At 41.9% G+C, this 26,359-nt stretch overlaps 1 protein-coding gene across 14 annotated transcripts in view; it reads right to left on the bottom strand.

Moving 5' to 3' along the window:
- The window catches only part of Sgms1 (sphingomyelin synthase 1), a 296,894-nt gene that overhangs the window by 36,929 nt on the left and 233,606 nt on the right, over positions 1–26,359 (bottom strand). For all 14 annotated transcript variants that reach the window (XM_045154617.1, XM_045154610.1, XM_045154666.1 and 11 more), the window contains one exon: positions 9,061–9,898. In XM_045154617.1, the coding sequence (XP_045010552.1) occupies positions 9,061–9,701 (641 nt within the window). In that variant the 5' untranslated portion in view covers positions 9,702–9,898. The remainder of the gene's footprint in view (positions 1–9,060; positions 9,899–26,359) is intronic.

Here is a 26,359-nt window from a genome sequence, read left to right as displayed (position 1 = left end):
CACCATTGAATGTGGTGGTTACACAGGGTAAATCTAGTTCCCTATAATTCCTGTGACTTGGGCTTCATTTAGGTCATAAAATGTAAAAATAAAGATGAGTTCAGGTAAGACCATAAGCTAGCTAAGGTAAGATGAGAAGAATAGAGTGATCTGGGACTGAATCTGCCATCTAGCCCCAGGAGGCTTCCCTCACAATGTTCCTAGAAAAAGAGAAGAGGAGAAAGATTTGTTTAATGCCCTGAACAAAAAATAGGAGGTACAGCTAACTTATAAAGAGAAGTGGCCAGGGAAAGTCTCCAGAAAAGTGAGAAAGGATCTCAGGGGCCAGGAAGCCAGACAGACAATGTCTCAGAAGCAAGAGAGGAGAGAACTTGGCCAAAGAAGAAACAATTAACTTGGTACACTTGGTCAGTGGGGTTCAGTGGAGATGCAGGACTTAAGTTGTTAGCAAAGCAATGTTCCAAAATGGTGGTGAGGATGTCTATACAATAATTAGGGGGATTACATGACAGCATTCAGCCATGGCTAAGCTAAGTATAATACTTAAAATAACAGTCTATTTTCTGCAATACACAGTGATTGGCAAGAAAGGACAGCTACCAGGGGTGGAAAGCCCACTCCAGGGGCACTTCCAAATGTCTTCTAAATGGGAAATAACACATAAACCTTAGTACAAAAAAATGGAACTGATTTGCTTCCTTTCTATTTGTCCTTTGCACACATAATTGATGTCACTATATTTGCTAAGAAAATACAGTTGAAAGGACAAGTGCTTATTATAGCAGGAAATTTCCATAACAGGTTTATACCAAAGAGCTATTATTCCCCACTGTATTCTCTCTGTGGCATGTTGGACAAGTCAACAGCTTCTCTAAGGCTGTCCCCTTCACCGAGAGAAATAGAATTGCAATACTTATTTTCAGGGTTCATTGAATGATACAATACATGTAAAAACTATTACTCAAACACCAGCTAGACCAGAATCTGCCTTCTGAATAGAATGGAATTATTTTGGACATAGATAAAAAGAAGCAGGACGAAAGAAACTTCGAATAAACACCTAACAGATGTAGCTACATGCAGAGAGAAGATAAAGGAGGGAAAGAGAAACTGAGCTCTTATGTCACTTTCTTGATAGAGGGAAACATGAAAACCTACCAGCCAATTAAGGAGAGGTGCCCAAAATTCTTACAGTAACAAGGGAGAACTTGAATGGCACACCTTGAAAATCTAAGATGTTACTTTGAGAAGAAGCAAAATTTCCCCAGAATGCATACAACCTCTACACAGTTGCTTGGCTCTCGGGTGCCTTAAGCATACCCTGCAACAATCTTTGGTAAATAAGGGAAACATGTTCAGAAGTTCCATTAAACTGGCCTTCTGGTCTACCACAGTGTAAGACTAAGTGATAACAAAGTGAATTGACCCCAAGAAAAGGTTCTTCTGGAACTTACATAACTGAATAGGAGCTCTGAGAGAACTGTTTCCCATCAATGCTCAGCATCAATCACAGCCATCAAACATGCAGGGCTGGAGAGATGGCTTAGCGGTTAAGCGCTTGCCTGTGAAGCCTAAGGACCCCAGTTCAAGGCTTGATTTCCCAGGACCCACGTTAGCCAGATGCACAAGGGGCACATGCATCTGGAGTTCATTTGCAGTGGCTGGAGGCCCCGGCGTGCCCATTCTCTCTCTCTCTGCCTCTTTCTCTGTCACTTTCAAATAAATAAATGAACATAAAACAAAAAATTTTTAAAAAACATGCAAACAAGGAGGGGATGCTGACAGTATCTGTGGATGTAATCTACCTTGAAGACTAGAAGAGGGATGAATACTTTGATGCAGCCAGCATAATGTGAAAACAACAACAACAAAATGATGCAACTGAAATTGGGCAAAAAACAAACGATAAATGCCAGTGAAGAGTCTATCTGTTAACACATAGCCTGACAGAATCAGATCAGCATCTGGCCAAAGTCCCCAAGCAGGCAAAGAATCTGGCCTTGTAAATTACAGTCTCATCATGAAAGAGTAGAAAATGTGACAGACTTCGGTTCGCAAAGCTCCACATAGCATATGCCAACATATGCCACAGCTCTGAAAGAGGTTAAAATATGAAATGAGGCTGGAGTCTAGCTCAGTGATAGGGCATGCGCTTAGTATATACATGACCCTGAGTTCAAACGTCAGCATCAAAAAAATAATAAAATTTAAAAAGCAAGTCTTTCTAAAGAGATCTCTGGCTCTAAAATAATATCCTGGTAGGCATTAAAAGCTAATTCTCAGGGCTGGAGAGATAAATGGTTTAGTGGTTAAAGAGCTTACTTGTGAAGCCTTAAGGTCCCATGTTCGATTCCTCAGTACCTACATAAACCAGATGCACAAGATGGCCCATGCATCTGGCTAGAGGCCCTGACACATCCATTCTCTCTTTATCTGCCCCTCTCAAATAAATAAATATTTTGAAAAAGAAATAAAAGCTCATTCTATGGAATTGGAAAATACTATATACTAAGGCAATCTATGTCCAGAAAGACAAATGCCATGTGTCCTCTCTCATATGAATATTTTTAGATTTATGTGTTTAAGTCAGAGTCAGTGTATATAGAGGCAAGGAAATTGGAAAGAGGCCATGCAAGGGAATGGGGAGGGGAGAGGTCTTAAGGGGAGAGGGACAGTAGAACACATGCGGTATTAAGTAGTGGAGATGAAAGGAGGTAAGGTGAGGATTACCCAGAACTAACAATGTATGAAAAAGTTACTTGGAAACTGTGATAGTCAACTTTGTCTGTTTGTAAGGATGAATGCTGGGTGTGCCAGGGCATCCTGCCACTGTACATGAGCAGCAGGTACAGGTACCACTTTGTTCATCTGGCTTTAGGTTGGGTACTGGGGATTTGAACCTGGACTGACAGGCTTTGCAAGAAAACTCTTTTAACTGCTGGGCCATATTTCCAGCCCCTGTGATGGTTAATATGGACTGTCAAATTGACAGAAACTGTAATCATTTGAGGGGGTTATCTAAATAGGTTAGCCTCTGGGCATGCCTGTGAGGAATGATGTTCATTCTTTGAAATGAGGCGGGAACACCAGGTTTAACTGTGGCGGGGTCCTGGAGTATATAAGAAGGAGGAGAACTGCTGAGCACCAGCATTCAGCACTCTGCTCTGCTTCTCACTGCTGAAGTGGAAGTGACCAGCTCCTGTGCCATGCTGTTCCTGCCACAGTACCTGAAACTAAGTTGAAAGAAACCCTTCCTCTCCTAAACTAACTTTTGGTCAGATATTTTGTCTCAGTAACAAAAAAGTAAAGATTATAAAAACCTACTACTTCATAAAAACTTACTACTTTGTAAGCTAATTTTAAAGCCTGCGAAGGCTGCTCAGTGGTTAAGGCACTTGCTTGCAAAGCCTTACAGTATGGGTTTAATTCCCCAGTACCCACATAAAGCCAGATGCACGAAGTTTGAATGGAGGTACCCTGCCAGGGTGGATAATGAGGTCCCCAGAACAATGTTATTAAACCAGTTCTGGTGTCAGGTGTGGGGTATCTCCTTTTGAGTTGTTAGAAAAGCCCCAGAGGCCCCTCAAATAATACAGGCTATTACCACTGTTCATGAGATAACATGCATAGAAAAATCAACTTGGAACTGACTTGGAAGTTTCCTCTCTTCTGACAAAAGTGCCAGAAGGTGCTATGCAGGCTAATGAGGGGAAAAGTTACCAACAGTTTTACCCAGCTGTATATCCTATGTTCTCCACAACTGACCTGCTAGGCAATATGTGCCAATAGCGACATGATTGTTATGGGGGAAACCACCTGCTTTCTCACTGAATTTGAGGCCAGTACCACAGGAGGGAACTCATGCCTTATAGTGTAAACCTGGTCCAAAGCTCACGGCTGGGGAGGGCATAAGCCTGTGGGAGAGGGAGAGGGAGATGTAACACCTACAAAAGCTGTTTTGCTAAATGGATATGGTGTTAAAATGCCTTCTAAATATTTATGTTATACCCATAGATTGGTGCTGCTCCCAGCCTTGGTCAGAGAAGCTTCCTTTTGCAGTGGGTATCAAGTAATGCAGACTTAAAACTGGTCAAAATGCTGTGCATAAGTGACTGGTGACTACTCAGCTCTACAGAGAACATCTATACCACCTCTACAAGGCTCAGGAAACATTGCAACGTCAAAGCCAAGAGATGGCTAGGAGTGCTGCGAACATTTCCAGACACGACATGGCTGTGGGAGCCATCAACTCACATAAGCTTAGTGACCAGCACATGAATGAGACACTCAACATTCCACCATGATGTGGGGCACTCAGTAGGTCCCAACTCTCCTTTAGGTGCTACCCACCGTTAGTGGGTAGGAAAGCCATGCTCCTCAGTGGTAAGTTATCCATGCTCCATGGAACTCCTACCCATGTGCATGTATTGAACAGCAATTTCCTCCCAGTCGAAACATCATCCTCTGCTGGGGGAGGACAGAAGCTCAAGAAGTCAACAAGTCTGTTAAAAGGGTTGCAAGATCCCACCCTGAGGTTATATGAAAACTACTTTGGAGGACGTTCTCTGACTGAGCCACCAGCAAGTCAGTATGTGCTTGAGATTCTTGGACCAGTCAAGCTGCCTGCAGGTGGCACAGTGTGCTCCAGAGATGCAACTTCCACGGGCGTCACCTATGCTGCAGATGTTTTGGTGACACAGCTGCCCCAGTCATCCACTGCTCCTGTAAGCAACCCCTCACCCCATTCTGAATGTAACTCCAATAAACTCACTGGGTCACCAATGGTTTTAGTGTCTGAGCCCTATCTGGGGTGAAGATGTGTGGTCATGTTTCCCCAGGGGAAATGTTCCCCACAATATCATGCAGGTAGCAAATAACCCTAATTTAGCTCAGTGAGTCATGGACGGATGGATGGAACACACACTCATTCACACACACACACACACACACACACACACACACACACACACGCAAGTGGGAGGAGGATTAACTGGGCAGAAGGAATTCAATAGGAATACAAGAGGGATAAGAGAGCCATGAGAGGTAAAGATGTTCAAAGTAATTTTAAATGTGTATGAAATGGTCAAAAAATAAAATTAAAACAAAAAAATAGAATAGTACAAACTTAAAAATCCATCCTACTCCTTTGAGTAGTCCCAGAAAAGCTACACTGGAAAATGACCTGTTCTTTCCTGTGGGAGCCACAAAGCACTTAATAACATTTCAAATATAGATACCCTGACCAGCCATAAGCAGAGTGTCCAATCCTCTCCCTTCACTACTTCCTTCCCTATGGGCATGGGGTCAATTCTCAAAGAAGCCATTCAGAGACCATTTCCATTCATCAGTCCCAGTAGGCCCCATGCATCTGTTGATGACAAAATGTTCTGCCCTATCCCCAAATATCTCTACTATTAATCTCTTTCAACTCCATCCCATAACCCAACTGTTCTTTTCTCTTCAATTTTTTTTTACTACCAGATCAATATGCCCCATGATATTTAATTCACTCTTATGCAATCTGTCTCTCCCTCAAATGGCATATGTTACTTCTTTTAGGCAAATGTCTAGTAACCACAAAACCATGACAGAAAAGACATTGGGATATACATGACTTAACTCTGTCTTAAATAAATATATTCAAGTAAAGTTATGAAAGTTCCTGAACTAATAAAGTCTTCTCCCCCTTTTAAATTACATTTAAATATCACAGACCTAAAGAGAGACCCAAAAGCTTTGTATGAGGACATATAATAGAAGCCAGCTCTGTAGCTACAAAAGATAGCACACTCTAAAAGCAACAGAAGGGCTGGAGAGATGGCTTGGTGGTTAAGCACTTGCCTGTGAAGCCTAAGGACCCCGGTTCAAGGCTCGATTCTCTAGGACCTATGTTAGCCAGATGCATAAAGGGGTGCACGAGTCTGGAGTTCATTAGCAGTGGCTAGAAGCCCTGGTGTGCCCATTCTCTCTCTCTATCTGCCTCTTTCTCTCTCTGTCACTCTCAAATAAATAAATAAAAATGAACAACAAAAAAAAAAACTTTAAAAGGTTGCTATGAATTCTGGAAACAGTTCATTTCTTCCCACCATTTGGTTCGTTGCACTGGCACCGTATACAATCCTCTAACTTCGTCTCTAGCTCCTGTTACCTACACGACAACCACAGCATTCTTCCCAAATTCAAGTCTGCACACGTCATTACATTCCCATGAATTCCACACTTGGAATAAAATCCAAAACTCTTCTCGTCCTATCTGGGCCCTTGTCCACACCTTGCTGACCCATGTCACAGTTCTCCCTTGGATCACTGGGCCATTACAGACCCTTGGGCTCTCCACGTACAGTCCGGAATTCCCCCACTGTGTGTCTCCTACCTGGAATGGTCTTCCTCAAGCGTATTCTTAGGCTTCTCTTTCATCTGAGTTGAGGCACCTAGTGAACTGTCATCTTACTAGTGCTCTTTACTAATCACTCAGCTTAAAAATACCACACTCCCCAAACCTGACATTTTCTTCACTTCTTTACACTAGCGCATGCTACAGACTCAGTTGTTTCCTGACTGCCTCTCCCAATCTATGCTCCAGGAGGGCACCAGGGTTCTCTGCCCACTGCACACATCCCTAGGAGTGCTGGCCCACAGTAGGCTGCTCAGCATATTCAAGGTGAAGGAACGATGGATGTGAAACAAACATTTCTGTGTTCCTAAGCATTCTACTAGGGGTAGTAGAATGATGAATAGGAACTTTATTTTTGTAATTTTAATTAAAAAAAAAAGCTCTACAATGTAAATGATTTGAGTTTAAGAAGAACTGGACTGAAGCAGCTGGAGGTGAAGTGGGACAGATGGGGACCCGATTATGAAGAGCCATGAATGCCAGGCCGAGGGGTTGGTTCTTCATCTGAGCCCACTGTGGAGCTCAACTAGGAACGGGAAGAGGAGATATAACTAAAACAGAGCAGAATTAGAATGGACTGAACTCACTACCTGGGTAACAGGAAGTAGGTTGCTCTAGATTTCTAGGAAATGCCACTGGCTAGGGAAGAGGAAGAAAAAATTAGAAGAAACAGCCAGCAAATAGGGTTGTGAACAAGTTAAATCTGAGGTGCCCCCAGCCCTGCCCCCACCTAACTCAGCCTGCCCATCTCGGTGATGACCAGAAACCTCTCACTTGAACACTCTCCAGTCTTGTTCCCTGACCTTTTTCTGTCAGAGGTTTACATTGTCTTGATGGCGTAGCCACAGCTAGGTGCCACCACTTTAGCCAAGACTCAGCCATGCATGGAAAGCCCTTAAGTGTCCAGGCTTTCATCAATCTGTAAGTTTAATGTTTGTCATCATGCTTTCTTAAAACAAGGGATACCTGTTTTGTAGTGCAGTTTGACACAAATGCAGAGATTTCCAGGACTTTTTCCTAGTCAATGGCTTGAAAGTCCAATTCTAAATGGGGAGACAACATTATTTACATTTTAAAAAGCAAAAAGTTCTTAAGGATGAGTGTTATCATTGCTTTCCACTTCTCAGTGTCATGGAAACCCCAAGTGGACATGTGTGTACCTACAGACACTCAGACTGGATGGTCAGATGTGAAAAACCAAGCAGGAGTATTAAGCGCAAAACCAACACCTAGGTTTAACAGGAAAGGGCAACCACATATAACATAAGACAGAATGAAACATTACATTCTCAGAACCAGCACCCTCAAAATCCGGCTCAAGGGCTTGTTGCTGGTGGCTGCTGGCCCAATTTTAGTAGTCTCAATTCTCAAGTACTAAGTCCTCTTCTACAGTTTCATCCTTTGTTCCTTCTTGGAAGAGAAAACGGCAGAGAAGTAAAAAGGGAAAAGGCTGGAATATTCTTTTCAAGCATTCCACAATTCTTAAAATCCAGGTAAAGTGCATTGCTGGGAACTGTCAGCCCAACAGGTTTCATTCTGAGGAGCTGGATAAAATGGTCGAGGAAAGAGCTGAGAAACAAACATTAAGGAAAAAACCAGGCAGCTTCCTGTGAGTTGACCTTCCCTTGGGAAAGGCAATGTGCAGGTGCTATTTTTCAGTGGAAGGCCAAATGTCAAACCAGCCCTAAATAAACACTGGCTACTTAAATCCACAGTAAAATAATTCTTTCCTGGCAAAGTCAGGTACTGCATTCATTTCCATTTGCAGATATATATATATAATTTTATACAGTGAAGAAAAAGTATCTTTTCTAAATACTAGGAAAAAACTCAAGAGAGAAAGCTCAGCATGAACTCCATCTGCAATTTTGTTTTCTTGATTTATTTAATATCAACCACACTTGGGGTCATGTAACACAGCCTACCAGAAAGAAAGTGAAGTTCCTTGACAAGGGAAGCCATAAAGAAGAAGAAAACCAGACAAAAATAACAAAGACAATTAATTAAAATCTAGGGCAAGTGCTTACCCATGTAAACAGATTGCTTTTGAGGTACCTGTTGAATTCAGAACCTTGAACATGAAAGCTACTGTGGATCCAACCAAAAGTACATGGAGATGCCTGCTTACAAACCCCAACCTCACAGGAGACAGCCACACACTGCACTGAGTACCACACATTATTTCCCCAACAACCCAAGCCACTGTGGGATAGCTGTTGTGAATTCGATTGCAAAACATCTTTCAACACAAGTTGGTAGGTTTCGGGTTTTATGACTTTAGGGGAAAGTTATCCCACCATTCACAGCATTCAGTTCATCCTCCAACAATTCACTTTGTGACTTAATAAACCAATCAAGACTATGATTGATCTGAACTTTCTGACAATGCCTGTGTGGTTTTGTTCTTGTTTACTGCAAACAGACCGTCACCACTGACACTCGTCCCAGTCATCGGTCTGCAGGCATCTTGCTATTAATACGCAACAAACCCAGCATCATCTTAAAGCTGCCAGCACTTCAGCTGGTTCCACAGTACGTGTGGTTTAAGAAAGGAAAAGGAATCCATATGCTTTGGTTCAAATGCTTGCTAAGTTTCATTTCAAACAATTACATATCTGGATGTGAACCCCATCATATTGAACCTTAAGAGCTTTTACTCTACTTACTTGTATTTTAAGAGCAGCCATTGAATTAACCAGAGTCCTACAAGGATCATGCCGTTAATTTCGCAAATAGAAAAGGCCCACTGCACCCGGTTAAAATGGTCAAAAAACGTGTCCGGTAGTGGAGGCTGCACCTCCTTAGGAGGTACTCGTTCATGGACGACCGAGATCATCACTGTGGTGAGAATAAAACAGGAAAGTGCGTAAAGAAAGGCCAGAAAAGTCTTGCCCCACTCCATGGGGTACTGAGTGCGCTCTGGCTCTGGCATGGGGATCTTGATCATCTCTTTCCTATACCCATTTGGCATCCCGTTGGGTTTAATCTTGATGCTGAAGCTGTCATCAGGGGTAGGAATGTCGACACCAACGTTGAGGTGCCCATTGGCATGGCCATTCTTGTGTGCTTCCATGTGGTGCTCCATCTTCAGGGTCTCTATCATGTCCAAGAGCTGCTGCCCGTTGTCAGACGAGACTCGGCTCAGGGGGGGTTTCTGGAAATCCTCTAGGGTTAGGTTGATCAAGTCCTGGCCTGTGAAATGCTCCAGAGCTTCACAGTATTCTGGCATGGCATTTTCCAGCAGCCAGTCTGCCACCTTCTTGGGTGACCAATAAACCACTTCCTTCATGGTACTGGCAGACGACATGCAGTCCCCAGCTTGCACTCAGACGTCAGCAGTCACTGTTCCTACAGGGGAGAGCACTGTCCCTCCTTGGCTGGTTCATCCTGTTGGGTCTCATGAGTGGAGACTCGTTTGGCAAGATGGTCAGGGCAGGTGTAAAACACTTCATGTAGCTGTGCCTGAGCATTAATGCACCTCATTTGTTAACAGGGTTCTTCCTTCTGTGGAAACAAGAGAAAAGGTCAGGATATCAGGAATTCCAAGTCACTTCCTTCAAAATGCAAAGCCTTAACGTGTGCAATGGAAATGGAAATGGAAAACTAAATATAGGTGAACTTCATGGTTTTCTAGCATTCTAGTTTCAGAGACTTTTGATTCCCTGGTTACCAGGATTAAAATGGAGATATATATATATACATACATACTGTAAGAGGCAACATATTTTACAAGCTCTCTAGTGAGTATCCAACTGTGATTCCATAGTGCTTTGAACAATGCTCTCAACACATCAGTGGTTCTCTTTGTACCTAACACACTTTCTTGAGAGAATGTGAAGTGCCATCTGGTGAAGAATACCGAGAAATGATTTGCAGCAACCTAGATTCTGTAGAAGGAAATTGGAAACACCGAGCTCAAGAGCACATTGTCTAATAATCTACTCCTTTACCGAAGTCAGTGAGTACTTCCTTGTCCAGTGTGCTTGGGTCCTATACACAGAGGAGTCCCACTGTGGAGGGATTGAGGCACAGGTTGAGGAAAGGCCCGAGGCCCTGCCTACTGTTATCCTTCTATGCCTGGGACCTGTGACTTTTTGTAGAACCCCACAGTTCACAAAGCAAAGATTTGATCTACTTCTCATTTATATAAGAGGAATATGAGCTCTATACAGGTCAAAGAACTTGCCTGTGCCCAAGTGCATAGAAGGGCTGCAAGTTACACGCTTCTGAGTCAGAGTCCAGTGCATTTATTCATTAGTCTGTTTAACCAGTGATGCTATAACAATCAAGAAACATAGTTCTATAGAAGATTCCAAACAGGATTAAAAATTTATGGATGTGTACACATATAACACAACTGTGGCTATAACATTATAGAAAACAGGTAGAAAGATATATATAAACTGAAGTTAAACTTGATTCTAGGGATATTTCTATTTCTCATGTCTTTAAACATTATTTATTTATTTATTTATTTATTTATTTATTTATTTATTTATTTATTTATATGAGAGAGAGAGAATTGGCATGCCAGAGCCTCCAGACACTGCAAATGAACACCAGAAACATGCACCCCCTCATGCATCTGGCTTATGTGGGTCCTGGAGAATCAAACAGGGATCCTTTGGCTTTCTAGGCAAATGGCTTAATTACTAAGCCATCTCTCCAGCCTGATATTTCTGTTTTGGCCACCTGTTTCTTTAATAAGCAGATGCAACAGTCATTTAAATAAAAACAGAGAAAATTCAAAATGGAAGTCCTCACTTCCTGAGGAAGTAGCATGGTTATGAAGCGTGCTCGGGCAAGACTGGCACCCGCATGTCCCTGCATAGTCCATTTTGGGTGTTAGCTTAGTTCTCTTGAAAAAGGAGACAGTTATAATCTAATGTTTCCTTCATGGGGTTGTGGCAGTGACTAAGAAGCAGACCATGTGTGAAAGTTGGTGAAACATCCTAGCTCTCCAAGCAGTGATTTTCAAAGGGGTGTGTTGGCACACATGTATAATTTTATCCTTTCTCAAATTATCCTACGTTCAACAGCCACTGTGCACTTTATCTCACTATAGTGTCATTCAATGCACAGTTCTTGAGATTTAAAAGCTGGAAACTACTAATGACACTGTTTTCCTAAGAATGGTTTTGTGGAAATTTTACCTGGTAAAATGGTCTATGCTGGAGGGAGGAAGGAAGGGAGGGAGGGAGGGAGGGAGGGAGGGAGGGAGGGAGGGAGGGTTGGTTCCATATTGGCACACACCTTTAATCCCAGTGCTCAGAAGCAGAGGTAGGAGGATCACTGGGAGTTCAAGGCCACTCTGAGACTACAGAGTGAATTCAGGCTAGAGCAAGATCCTATAAAAACAAAAAGAAAAATAATAGAAACAGGGCTGGAGAGATGGCTTAGTGCTTAAGGCACTTGCTAGCAAAGCCAAAGGACCTCAGTTTGACTCCCAAGGACCCATGTAAGCCAGATGCACAAGGTGACACATGTGTTTGGAGTTCATTTGCAGTGGCCAGAGGTCCTGGCGTGCCCATCTCTTTCTCTCAAATAAATAATATGCTTTTAAAAGAAACAGAAACAGTTCTGGAGCCAAATGAGCTTGGAAAGTGCACTGGTACCAGTCCCAGAGCCGCCGGCGCACATTCGGGATGTGAGAATACTTTAGGAAATTCTCCAGTACAGAAAACGTGCACAGCGATTTCTAACTGCCTCACAAAGCTGCCCTACTCCCCCCCACCACCATTTTTGCTCTCCAGCCAGTCTCTACTAAACCCTAATCTGATGCTGGAATGAGGACAGACGACATGTGACAACCCCCTGCCACATATACAATTTCCCAGTCCTTGTAACAAGTAAACAATGGCAGCAATAATTTTAAGAGCCATTCCAGAACCTAAAAAGAACAGGGCATTCTCTCCAGTGCTGTACATTGTTCCTGTCACACCCTCTCACGGTTGAGCACCTGCAGACACTCCAGGAGCTGCTTGGTAACTGTGCAAGGGCAGCTTTCAGAGATCCATACCCAGAACTGAGACATTACTTAACCAATATCTGGTCAATACCTTTGAAAAGATTCCTCAGCCCTTGCACCAAGCAGACCACTTAATGGGAAACCATCCTGTTGAAATGTCACTAATATCAAAAACTGCCTTAAACAATCATGGATAGTCACAATAGCACCTAGCCATCTTACATATGGTGTGGGAAACTTCTGTAGGATAAATGAGTCAGATAACCTACATTTGGGCCCCAGTTGAAGTCCTTTAACTGTTCCTAAGTCTGTTTCCTCTAAGAAATAGGCCTAATAATCACCTCACTCACCCTCACACAGTTGCTGCTATCCGGGCGATACAGTAACATAAGAGGAATAAAAGCTATGAATTTCTCCACAACACATGTCTTATTTTTTACACGATGCCTTCTCTTATCGTAATTACATGATGCAGGTATATGAATGTGGGCATGTGTGTGCCATGGAGGAAGAGGGAAACCTGAGTGTCCGTCCTTGCCTTCCACCTTGTTTTCAAGCAGGGTCTCTTGACCACAGCTGAGTTCACCAGCTTCAGGCTACAAGCTTCCAAATTCTCCTTCCCTCCTCTCTGTAGGTATGTGTGGACTACACATCCAGTTTTACATGTATCCCAGGATCTGAACTCAGGCCATCAAGCTTGAGCAGTAAAGGCTTTGCCCACTAAGCCATCACTCAATCCTCCTACCTTGCTTTCTAATGTCCATCTTAGTCCATAATGACATGTTGCAGCCAGCTTCATATTGCTGAACAAACACCTGACCAAAGGCAGCTTATAAAAGGGAAGGGGTTTATTTCAGGCTTACAGATTTCAGGGGAAACCATCAATGGCAGAAGCTGGCTTGGTCACACACACACACAAGCAGAGAGACATCACCAAATAGCCAGCCCCACAAAAGCAGCAAGCACGGACTGCCAGCGCTCCAACTGCTCAGCACACCTCAGGCCTGGCCTCCAGGATCAGCCCACAGTGACACACCCTCTGTAGCAGGGATCTGCTTGCCAGGGGCTCAAGTAGAAAGTTTAAAAAAAAATGACTGATTTGGGCTGGAGAGATGGCTTAGTGGTTAAGGTGCTTGCTTGCAAAGCCAAAGGACTCAGATCCAACTCCCCCAGGATCTACATAAGCCAGATGCACGACTCTGGAGTTCATCTGCAGTAGCGGGGGGCCCTGGTGTGACCAGTCTCTCTATCTCTCTCTCTTTCAAATCAATAAATAAAAATGAACATTAAAAAATGGCTGAATTGGTGCACACCTTTAATCTTAACACTCAGGAGGCAGAAGTAGGATGATTACTATGAGTTTATGGCTAGCCTCAGACTACATAGTGAATTCCAGGTCAGCCTGGGCTAGAGTGAGGCCCTACCTTGAAAAACAGAACACAAACCAAAAAAAAAAAAAGGAAGGGAGGGAGGGAGGGAGGGAGGGAAGGAAGAAGGGAGAGAGGGAGGGAAAGGAAGAGGGAGGGAGGGAGGGAGGGAGGGAGGGAGGGAGGGAGGAAGGAAGGAGGAGGGGGAGGAGGAAACAAAAGAGCAAGCGAACCTGAGTCTATGGGGACAAACATTCAAACTACCACACACTGACATTTTTTTTAAGTCGTTCATAAAAATCGTGTGTGTGTGTGTGTGTGTGTGTGTGTGTGTGTGTGTGTGTGTTTGTCAGTCTCTTGTCACTGCAAATGAGTACCTAATACTTGCATCACTTTTTGCATCAGCATTATATGGGTGCTGGGAAACTGAGCCCAGGCTGGCAAGTGCCTCTAACCTTTGAGCCATCTCCCCAGCCCCAGAGTGACGTTTCTTAAATGTTTAGGGAAGCTGCCATTCATCATTCTAAAATAGGAATAAAGATAATTTTCTAACTTTATGAGGAAATAAAGGTTTATTTGCAAGCAAGTTTTTAAGCATGAAAACAAATGCATTTGTGCTATTTTCCTGAAACTGAGGCTAAAATTGGGTAGAGGGAAAAAGGCTTCTGTGGCAGTGACCTGCTAGGCAGCTTCCCAGTTCCTCTACTAACAGACTTGGGCACACACTCCAGAGCCCAGCCGCAGTGAGGAAGTTACTTTCCCTTGGATGTAAACACTCAATGTGCATAGACTATGGCAAAATGTCTTTACAGCCTAATCCAGAAGACTCTATGTTAGATGGCTTGGGAAACAAGTGCCAGCACCCAGAAATGCCATGTAAAACTAAACATGACCCAAAGTAGTGAACATACTTCTTAGGACTGGAATAATAAATAACAGAAAATATCCCTCCCAAAATACTCCAGAATTTGAGAGACAGAAGAGGTGGGGAACTCATCCATTGATAATTTTTAGATAGAGAGAGGTCTACTCAGATTTTGATTTGTCTAAAACTTTATGCACATGGATGAGCTGGCTCTGGAACTAGACCACATCCTGAGATGCTCTGCAGAGTACTCCTGTTGCAAACTATTCAATAGCCTCATAGATCACACATGGGACAGACAGTACAAAAACTCCTAAAACAGAGCTGGAGAGATGGCTTACCAGTTGAAGCACTTGCCTATGAAGCCTGAAGACTCAGGTTCAATTCCCCAGTGCCCATGTAAGCCAGATGTGCATGGTGCTACTTGTATCTGGAGTTCATTTGCAATAGCTACAGGCTGCAACATGTCCATTCTCTCTCTACCTACCTCTTTCTCTCTTTCAAATAAATAAATAAAACTGAAATAATTTTAAAGATTAAGTTTAAAATATCCAAAACAGTGGTGTCCTACAGAATAAAGGGCAGAAGCATGGCACATGTCCAGCACAGGTTCTGTGCCCAGCCGGCCTTACTTTCTGGTCCAGCCAAGTAAAATATGTTAAATTCAATTTGGCTTGGATTCTTAAAATAGATATTTTAGCCTTTAACATTATAAAACCTTTTCAATAATATTCCAAAATACCATATAAACAACCTATAGTTAATTATCAAAGCCATATCTTCAAGGAATTAAAAATAAGCTAAAGAAATTATTCTACAAATGTAAAAATAAGTCAATTAAGCAAAATTATGAAAAAATACCTTAAAACTATTTGTGTACACTTAAGAGAACTGATTATGGTACTGTATCATCTGGCTTAATACAGAAATAAAATAGTGTTAGGCTAACAAAAATATATCATCAGATTATAAACAAAACACAAGGGTTTTCAAGAATTAGAATATTATGCCTGTAATTCCAGTTCTCAGGACCCTGAGGAAAGAGAATCATAAGTTTGAGAGCAGCCTAAGCTATATAGCAAGACCTTTTCCTCAAAAAAAAAAAAAAAAAAAAAAAGTCAAGACCAACCCTCACTCCTCCCCCGCCAACAAAATAAAAACGGAATTAGAAGATCACAAAACTACCAAACAACTATCCATAAAGCAACTTCTAGGAAATTTTGAGTTCTAACATTTGCCCTGTCCTTAACTATTATTCAAAACCCAGTGCCTCAGTTTCTTCTAATGGAATAATTCCACCTTCTCAGTTAATAAAGGTTATCTGCATGTAACAGAGCGTTGGAAGACAAAGTATACATACAAATCACCAGAAAATGTAACATCTTTCCTTGACGATTCAATACTTTGAAAATGGCTGGCATGAAAATGAGAAGTACAATCTCATGACTTTTGATACATGACAAGACGTTAGGTTGAACACAAGCTAACATGTCAATTCAGAAACTGTAAGGAACACTGGGGCTCCAGATGTTTCCATATGCTGATGTAACAAGTAAAAGGAGAAATAGTGCACAAACACTCTGGCAGGTTAAAAACTAAACATCTTGGTTTCATATTTAAAAGCTTTAAGTCAAAGCAGCGTGTTATACAGACAGGATTTTACCTCATCCACTTAATGCAGATTAAAGCACAGCAGGCATGGAGCATTAGCTCAAACTCTAATACCTGTGCATACCTTATTAAAAGGCAACACAGATCAAGTATTGATATAACCTATGAAGCAAACTGACATTTGATAGGAGCCTCAAGTTTAAAGGTTCTCAAATCTACTAGAACTTTCCATAAGTCAGTAACAATCCAAATTGACCTTTGAAAGTGATGTCAACCACTGAAACACTAAGGAAATAACTGTTTAATTTCCCCTAAATCAATCTGAATAGCTTCTGAAGGCTTTTCCCAAAGATGTACGTTTTCTCATTTAGCATGTGAAGAATTAATTTAAATAAGGAAATTTTACAAAATTATACATATACATGAACCAAAATGGTGAACGTAACATCCAGTACAGGTTCAGCTGAAGAAGCTGGACATGAAAGTTTGAGAGGACTTGTGACGCTGCAACCTTTAAGCACATTTCTTTTCCATTGCTATTACATGCAATGCTCACAATTCTGCAACCCAGCTCATTCGACTAAGCGTATGCTGACCTAGTTTCCTGAGATTTGAGGAGGGCTTGCTTAAGTACACATGTCTGCCTTTTGTCCACTGAAGACTGGTAAGACTTGGGGTCTGAAAAGATGACATCTGATGACAGGTTCTGGCTTCCTCTTGGCTGCTTTATTTAATGACGTTCAGTACCTCGATATTCCTGTGTCTGCAGTGCGTGGCTTCTTAGTGGCTGTCCTGGAGCTTACCTAGCATTGATGTGCCCATCCAACCAAAATGTTGAAACTATACTGAAATGGAGATGATTCCTGGCTGACAAATCAATACTAAATGCCATACATTATGGCTCCAGTCTTCTGGGGATACGGAGTCTAAGGCTGCTCCATCCATTTCAGAGAGTCCTATCACCTGGAATTTCCACCTCCCATACTGTGGGCCTCATCCGAGCCATTTCATGACAGTATGTATATGTAAATACTTAATAAATAATTATAAAATCCTAAGACTGATTTATTACAGCAAAAACTTAGAAACACACAGTCAAAAGCATCTGATGAAAGGACAGTTTTTGGTTTGCTTGGTTGTTTGTTGTTGTTGTTTTTGTTTTTTGGCCTGCAGTCTCGAGGGTCACTCCATGATGGCAGGGCAAAGGGTGCCATAAGTACAGGTTGGACATCACCTCTGCCACAGCAAGTGGACAACAGCAGCAGCAGCAGAGTGAGCTAAGCTCTAGCAAATGGAGATGGCTATAACATCCCTAAGCCTGCCCCCAGCAATACACCTCTCCCAGTAAGGACTCACCTCCCAAACTGACATTGGCTAGAAACCCAGCATTCAAAACCCATGAGCTTATGGGGGACAACTAATTCAAATCACACACACAGTGAAAGTTCTCCACTGAAGATTATATCACATCTCTACATTTATAGTGATAATAACAGTTTTTTTTCAGGTGACCAACAGTTTCAAAACAGAGTATTAATTTTACAAATGCATATGCATTAAAAATATCATGGGCCAAAAGTCTAAAAGTTATTTACCAATGGTGTGCTGTCTTTGGGTAAAAGAATTATAATATAGCTGTACTTTTCTTTTCCAACAGTTACAAGTTTCTTTTCGAAGCAGTTATACTACTTCTGCTTAAAAGAGAAAAACTACTATTCCTCTTTGAGGTATATTTTATGTTTAAAAGTATGCAGGCCACATTGTACAAATGAAAACAGATGCTGCCTACACTAGTTTTCTCTCAAAATATAAAACGGGCTTGTAGGTTTCTCTAAATACCTAGAATCTTAGTTCTCTGTGTGTAATTACATTTCCAAATACTCCATCTTACCAAAACATAGTGGGCCAAACCACCAGGAGATGTAAAATTGAAACCCATACCTAGGTGCATGAAGAAACTCCAGCGCTAGGTTTCCACTGTCCCAGAGAGACAGCAACAAGGCAAGAAAATGACAATTGCTCTAAACTTCCTCGAATGGCCATCTACCCAGGCTGCTACAACACCAAAAAGACCTTTTAAGAACTTCCCTGTGGCTATTAAAACAAGGAAAACTTTCAGAGTTCTCCTGACAGCCAGTCACTAGTTTTCCATGGGATTGTAACTATCCAGAACTCTAAAGATAACATATGCCCACTCAATCAGCTCTTCCATCTGAAGCTAGCAGGACTGCATTAATATCTGCCCAGCTAATCTGTAATTCTTGGGCTTGAGTACACTCTGGCACATTGGAGAATGTCAAGACATAACCAATGTTTGCAAATCCCAACATTCCCACAAGCAGTGGCACACAGTGCTGTTCTCATCTGCCCAGAGAAACCTCCTTATTCCTGACACACCATATGTTCTTTTCCAATATTTTTAAAAATGAGAGCTAGGGCTGGAGAGATGGCTTAGCGATTAAGCACTTGCCTGTGAAGCCTAAGGACCCCAGTTCAAGGCTCGGTTCCCCAGGTCCCACGTTAGCCAGATGCACAAGGGGGCGCACGCATCTGGAGTTCGTTTGCAGAGGCTGGAAGCCCTGGCGCGCCCATTCTCTCTCTCTCTCCCCCTCTATCTGTCTTTCTGTGTCTGTTGTTCTCAAATAAATAAATAAATAAATATTTAAAAATTTAAAAATGAGAGCTAAAGTTCTTCGAATGTTCTACTAGGTTCATTGAAATAAAAAGACTATGTGCATCTCTGAATCCACCACAAAATTAATCAAGCCTAAGAACAAACTCCAAGTGGTTAAGGATTGCTTTTACACATATTTCGATGTAGAATTCCAAGGCAGGTATCGTCTGGATCACTTAAATTGCGCTCAATTTACCCATCTCCAAACAAAAAGAAATTCTGTATTCTTACAGAATCCCTCCCCGCAAAATTAGAAACCTGGCAGAGGATTAAATAGGTGTCCAAGAATAGGAGCTACAGCAGATAATGGCTAAGATCTTTGCAATTTTACTCCCTTTCCTGCAGAAATCCAACACTGGGCAGCCAAGAGAGTAGGGTGGAATAGGAATGGTGCCAGGTGGTTGGGGTTGGGGTTGGGGTTGGGGACAGTCGCAGCAGAGCTGGGGTCAAAGGAAAGGAATAAGGTCATGTTCCACCATTCCTCCATGCTTCCTTGCCCCTACCTCCTATCATCTCCAGGAGACACAGACAGGCTCTGGTCCTTCCAAACATAGACCAAGGTCACCAAATCAAGCTGACCCAGAAAGCAGGGAGCAGTGAGAACAGTGGCAAATAAAAATCAAATATATTATTTTTCTCATTCTATGATGAAATGCTTAAAAGAAGCAACATGAGGATTTATTTTGGCTCATGTAAATAGTCCTGGTGGGACGCCACGGTGGTGGACCTTACTAGTGTGAGTGGATCAGGAAGCAGAGATGGGACAGGAAGCCATGAACCTCAAGGCCCACCTCCCACTGACCAACTTCCTCCAGGTGGCTCTACCTCCTAAAGATTCTACAACCTACCAAAACAGCACAACCACCTGGGGACCAAAAGGAGAAATACATGAGCCTATGGGGAATGTTCTCATGGAAACCATACTAGAGCCATACCTAGGTACAACTAAACTTTCATTTTTGAATAACAAATATAAACAACAAAAAATCTGTGTCTCATGGAATTACCATTTGCAATTTCACTCACTTTCTCATTGACTCTGTATCAGCTACAAATTCCTGAAGACGGTACAATGAAAGCTCTCTTTCAGCTGATCATCTTCCTACTCCTCCTTGCTCTGACTTGTTCTGCCTGGCTCTACTGTAACCCACTGCTGTGCTGTGCATAAGCGGATCTTCCCACCTGATGCTCAAGTCCCTGGACGGCAGCCTGTGGATCTCTGGTGATGTTCCAACTCTGGCCTAGCTCCAAAGTCTTCCACAACACAGACTGCTCTGCTCCATGACTTCTCAGTCTTTCCCGACTACAAAAGCCTGTGCTTTTCCCACACTGGGTGGCTCCATGGATTCCCTCACAGCCAGTACTGAACTCCTTGCAAACTGTGCTTCCGGCCTTATATCTTTATTCTTTCAGAGTTACATCTTCTGTTTACTGCTGCTGTTTTGGTTCTTTTTCTTGAGACAAGAACTCACTATGTAGCTCAGGCTGGCCTCAAACTCACTAAGTAGCCTAGGCAGGCCTCATGCTCATGGCAATCCTCCTGCAATGGCTTCTGAAGTACTGAATATGCAGGTATGTGCCACCATACCTACCTAAGATTAAAATTTTCTGAAAGCCCAGTCTCATATGCCTAATACTCCAAATCCATTTAACAGCAGCTTGTTGAATACATGAATGAAGGATAAGACAGCAGAGACAACTTCCAGTTCTAGAACATGAACTAAGACAGCCTCTCTCTCTCTAGCATATCAACCGTATAAAAATTAACATGAAGGCCAACTGATTAAACTTTCATACCATACTCAGGTTCAAAATAAAAAGAAGGCATTTTCCATGTATCCAAAGATTCATCTCTACGCCAGTGAGGAAAAAGAGCTAACACTTATGGGGTAAAGGACACTAGATTGGGGCCCAAGTTAGAGACTATAATCTTTAAGGACCTAATTAAGACAGGGAACATGGCCTGAAGCCAGTTCCAGGCAAGGAATTGGAAAAAATATCCTTAAACAAGTCAAGAATCCATTTAGGACTAGAGAAGCTGAGCAATGAAATTGGCACACATTACTGCAGAGCCTATACTACCTGCATAGCATGAGATGTCCAAGACAAGAAATTCCTGCAAATAAAGAAAAGTACATGCACAAAGTCTCCTCAGAGACCCCTTAAGTACAGGTTCTCAGAACACTCATGGAAAAAGTAATCACTACTGAAAATGAGAAAAAACTGAGGTGTACTTCACACAAGGAAAGACCCCTCACTATGACCAGTGATACCTCAGGAGGAGGCATCACTTTATTACAAAGAGTACCGTAAAAAAACAAAAACAACAGACTAGTCTTTTCAACTCTCAAAAATCTCAAACCATCCAGAACCATGCCCTTTGGGGGAGAAAAAGGAGATAAATATCTAAATAAACATATTCATGCATTTTATTGTCTCCCATAAAATGACAGTAATTAAGGTAAATTTATAAAAACAGGAAGAAAGAAAAAAAAAGGAAAAAGCAGCAGCAAAGACAATGCAGAGGAGAAATAGCATGACCACCAGGAGCTGGGAAGTGTATGGACTGACCAGTGTCACTAACCCTGCTTCAGAAAACAACCCTAAATCAACACAGGGCAAAGACAGAAACATCAGATTTACACAGAAGACTTTAAAGTATGAGGAACTGGTGGTATCTGGTAACTTAAAGGACTGGTTGAAAGACCATTTGAGAAGTTACCATAGATTGTCACCTTGTGCAAGTGAGCCTCTCCCCATACCAGATATCTAGAAACAGATCCAGTGTCCCTAGAGAAAACACCAAACCTAGGTGAGAGCCACGTACCTCTTACATGCTAAAAGTAGCATCTGCCCTTACCACTTACATCATGAGGTTCCCCAAATAACTAACAAGTAGATAATTAGGTAATTTTTTTTACTTTCTGGAAGCTTCTGAAAACACAGAGAAAAGACCCAAGCACCTTGGTCGCCTTGCACTGAACTGCATACAAACAAGCTAGCCTCATTCAAAGGGCCCCAGGTGGATTTATTAGTGCCTCCTTTAAAAATCCAGAGAACCATAACAAAACTAAAACTAAGTGAGAAGAGGCCACCACACACCCGAAGAAACTCTTTAATAAATAGAAAAGTCAAGAGACTAAAACAAAAAGGAACTTCAAAGAGACAGACTAAGTAAGGACATGAGAATATTAAGAAAAGCTGTTAAAATTCTTTAAAAGGCCATGTAGGGTGGAGCTCGCCTTTAGTCCTAGCACCGAGGCAGAGGGTAGGAGGATCTTTGTGAGCTTAAGAACAGCCTGAGCTAGAGTGAGACCTTGCCTAGGAGGAAAAGAAAACAAAATTAAGTTCTCAAAGAGGTAAGGTATAGAGCATGAACAATAAGGAGCACAGAATTTTTACAAGCACCTGATAAATATAAAAACCTAAAGGCTTGGGAAAAGGCACTTGCCTGCAAAGTCAGAGGACCTAGGTTCGAATCCCAAGGACCCAGGTACACCAAATGCACAAGGTGGCACATGTGTCTGGAGTTCATTTGCAGCAGCTGGATGCCCTGGTGTGCCCATTCTTTCTCCCTCTTTCTATCTGACCCCCCCTCTCTCTAATAAATAAATTTTAAAAAGCTCAAAAGGAACCCAGAAAATAAAGTTGAAAAATCAGAAAACAGAACAAGATAAAGATAGAAAATTGAGAGAAAAGGATTTTTGAAAAATAATCTAGGCAGGTCAACATCTCAATAGCAGGAGTTCAGAAAATGCACAAAAAGAGAAAAAATTAAAGAATTTAAAATCTTTTTAGCACCCTCCCTCCAGTACTCAAAGGAATCATTCAAGAAATCTTCTTAGAAGTAGAAGGGGGCACAATTTGCCCAAATAAAGGGTACATAAGCATCCAAAAAGAATAGCTGAAAATATAAAATATTTTCTGCTATTATTCCATATAAATTATTTTATAGGAAAAAAAAAAGGATAAAGAAACAAATATTGACACCAATGGCCAATCCTGCTGTTCTCTATCTTGGCTTTGTTTGCTTTCATCTCACCTTAGTCAAAGCTTCCAACCTGCACTTGAGGCTGAAACTGCTTATCCTAACCAGAATAGCCCCCTGAGACCACAATAAAGTACTCTTGATATCTAAAAGGAGATTTTAACATATTTTTTACTTAGTTGAGAGAGAGGAGAAAAGGCGACAGAATTGGCATGTAAGAGCCTCTTACTTCTACAAATGAACTCCAGGCACATGCACCACTTTTGTACATCTACCTTTATTGGGGATTCAAACCTGGGTTGGCAGGCTTTGCAAGCAAGCACCTTTGGCCACTAGCCTATCTCTCCAGCTCTAAAAACAGAAATTTAAGTATCCTTTCTATCATAACCATGAAATAGCAATGGCAGAACCTCTTCAATACTATATAAACAATGAGAATAATGGCACCAAAATTAGCATATATCTTACACACATGCAAGTATTTCCTGTAGATTTTCTAAGGGTGTACAGATATCAAATAAACTTCCCCCTTGTCTCACATACCAATAAAATGTCCTACAAGACAGAGTTATCTAAGTCAATGATTTTCCTGAGCGTGGCTGCTTCCTAGAAGTAGTGAGAAATTCCTGATCAAATGTGTGAGCATTTCTACTCGAAGTACAGCAACTGTCAAAAATCCATGAGCTTTGAAAAACCATCAGGGCTCAGCCACCAAACCCAGCGTGCAAGCGAATGGAACCAAAGCAACCACATGCAAGTACAAGGTCAGCCTTTACACTGAGGACTGCCTGGCGCTGAGAGAAAACAACTGTTTATTAATATTAAATAACTCCACATCCTAGTTACACTAAAGTAAGATTTTGCAGTCTACTGAGGATTAGAAATATCCACTATTTGGGTAAGCAAAAGTTTTCTATTCTGAGAAAAATTCTAACAAGCTATACTTACAATCTTGACTCACTCAGGTAAAAAAGGAAAGCTCATTTAAGGAACATGACCCTGGGGACCAACACCATGCTTCAAAATTAGGAACAACTCCCAGGCCCAGATAGGAGAAATGAAGTTCAAGCCTCTCCCAAAATAACTTTCTAATACTTACTGTGCTGGCTAAAGAGTTCAAACTATTTTCAGACCATTCAAAGGTGTAAGTTCCAAATTGACAGCATGCCAGTGTGCCTGGGTGCTGTGGACACGCCTGGCCACGGACAGCTCTCTTCGTGTGCTTGCCACACCCAACCTTCCTCCTCTCGTCTTCCAGGAGAACACAGAATCAACAGTTTCAGGGAGAGCCGGGATAGCTCTCCTCTCCCATCATCTGTACATTCAAATAGGATTTTTGTTTTTCCCAGATAGTATCTATATCAACCCTTAAAAATAGACATCAACTTCTCTCCGTTTATCTGTGGATTCTAAGATCTAACATCTGAGACCCATCTCACTGAGTTTCTTAATCCACTACTACTTAGAAAAATCAAGCTCAATTAAGAGCCCTGCCCATAGTTCAGGTCAAAGCCGGAGCCCATGATCAGGCTGTCCAGTGACTATGGCTGAGACTAAGGCACTAACCACCAGGGGGCAGCACAGCAATAATGAAATGACGTGCCTGGGGACCCTTAGGGCTTCAAAAGATTTTGGAGACACTTTCAAAGAGAAGGCCTGGGTACATACATGTGACACAACTAGGTAATGAACTTGCGAGAACTACAAGCCCTGTTTTCCTGAGCCAACTGATCTCTCTCCGCAGCACTCATGATTTTACATATATACAGGGAGTCTCCAATCAGCAACATGGTTATTTTACAAATCTCAGTTCTGCACTCTCAAAAGACCATTTTTAGGATTTCAAAGCAATAAAAGCTTAAATGTTAAGGAGCTCACAGTCAAGAGAGGGACTAACCTTAAGGCCTTCAGTGAAAATTATACTTATTATTATTTTATATTAAATTTCAGTAAGTTTTATTCTGAAGATTACCAAAACTCTAATTCAATGCAATAAAATTAGAACTTTAATCAATGGATATTACTGAATTGTAAACATTTTATGAGCTGTAAAAGTAGTTAACAAAAGTGTGAAAAAATAATTTGTTAAGGGGATGGAGTTGAACAAGCACAAGTAGGCTGTTTGCTCTTCACTGAGTCAAGTAAGTTAGGTCCTCTTCAGAAGACCTGAGCATGTATCACGGCAGTGCGTTACATATGGAAGGAGCTCAAGTTCACATGTATTTAAGTCTCCGATGGATGTGTGTGTGTGTGTGTGTGTGTGTGTGTCTAGCACATAAACCAAAGCTTTCAACAATCATTTGAAATGTATATGTAAAATAGTCCATAATAAAGATAGAAGCAATGGGGGCTGGAGAGATGGCTCAGTGGTTAAGGCACTTGCCTACAAAGCCTAATGACCTGCGTTCAATTCCCCAGTACCCACATAAAGATGCACAAAGTGAGGCATGCATCTGGAGTCCATTTGCAGTGGTCAGATGCACTGGCACACTCTCTCTCTACTTGCAAATAAATGAATAAAATATTGTTATAAGATGTAAGCAACAACATAGGATGTTTTAAAGTTCCCATAGATCACAAATAAGGGCTCTTAAAAATCTAATAAAGAGTTTATATAAACAGAGATTACAAACATGCCAACCATATACACAGATGAGGCCCTGAGTTTGATCCCCAGCACCTACCCCACAGACACTCCTTTTAAGTGTGCAGGGGGAAAAGTGCAACCTTATCAATTAAAATAACAGTAAGGTGCCATTCTTTGGCTATTGAGTTAGCAAAGATAAACCTTACCTTAGAAAGAAGCCAAAAGTCCAAGTTCTGCAGATGCTCCTCCTTAGCTACATCAGGAGCCCACACCCTTCACTTCCCTTGCAGGCCACAAGGTTCAGACAATACCATCATTCACTAGACTTACTGCCATGCCCTCAGTGCTGGGCAAAACCCCACTCAAATCTCAACTGCATAGAGCAGCAGCAGAGAGTTTTTAAAACTGTGATTCCCATCTTTGAAATTGTTCTCTTTTATATATATACATACATATTGAGAAAGAGGGAGAAAGAGAGAGAGAATACAGTGAGCACGCCAAGGCCTTTAGCTGCTGCAAAAGAACTCCAGATGCAAGCACCACTTTGTGCATCTGGCTTATGTGGGTCCTGGAGAATTGAAGCTGAGTCCTTCAGCTTTGCAGGCAAGTTCTTTAACTGCTAAACAATCTCTCCAGCCCTGGAATCGTGTCCTTGAACAAAATCCACACGACCCAGCTATTTGTCGTACACTTTCCTTTCTCCCTGTATAAGGCAGGGTTCCACCACTACACAATACCCTCCATTACGCTGGCTGGCTTATTTTAGTTATTGCTTCAGAGCTCTACCTGGAACATGACCACGCTATAATTCACATGGCTGGATTGCACTCCATGTTCCACTCCTTTGTTGTGTCTTCCAACAAGCTCTCTCTGGCCATCCTCTTTGGGCTGCTACACCACAAACA

Source organism: Jaculus jaculus, chromosome 1, assembly GCF_020740685.1.
Source record: "Jaculus jaculus isolate mJacJac1 chromosome 1, mJacJac1.mat.Y.cur, whole genome shotgun sequence".
Taxonomy (NCBI): Eukaryota; Metazoa; Chordata; class Mammalia; order Rodentia; family Dipodidae; genus Jaculus; species Jaculus jaculus.
The sequence above is the reverse complement of the archived record's forward strand: the minus strand, read 5'-3'. Positions and strand labels throughout refer to the sequence as shown.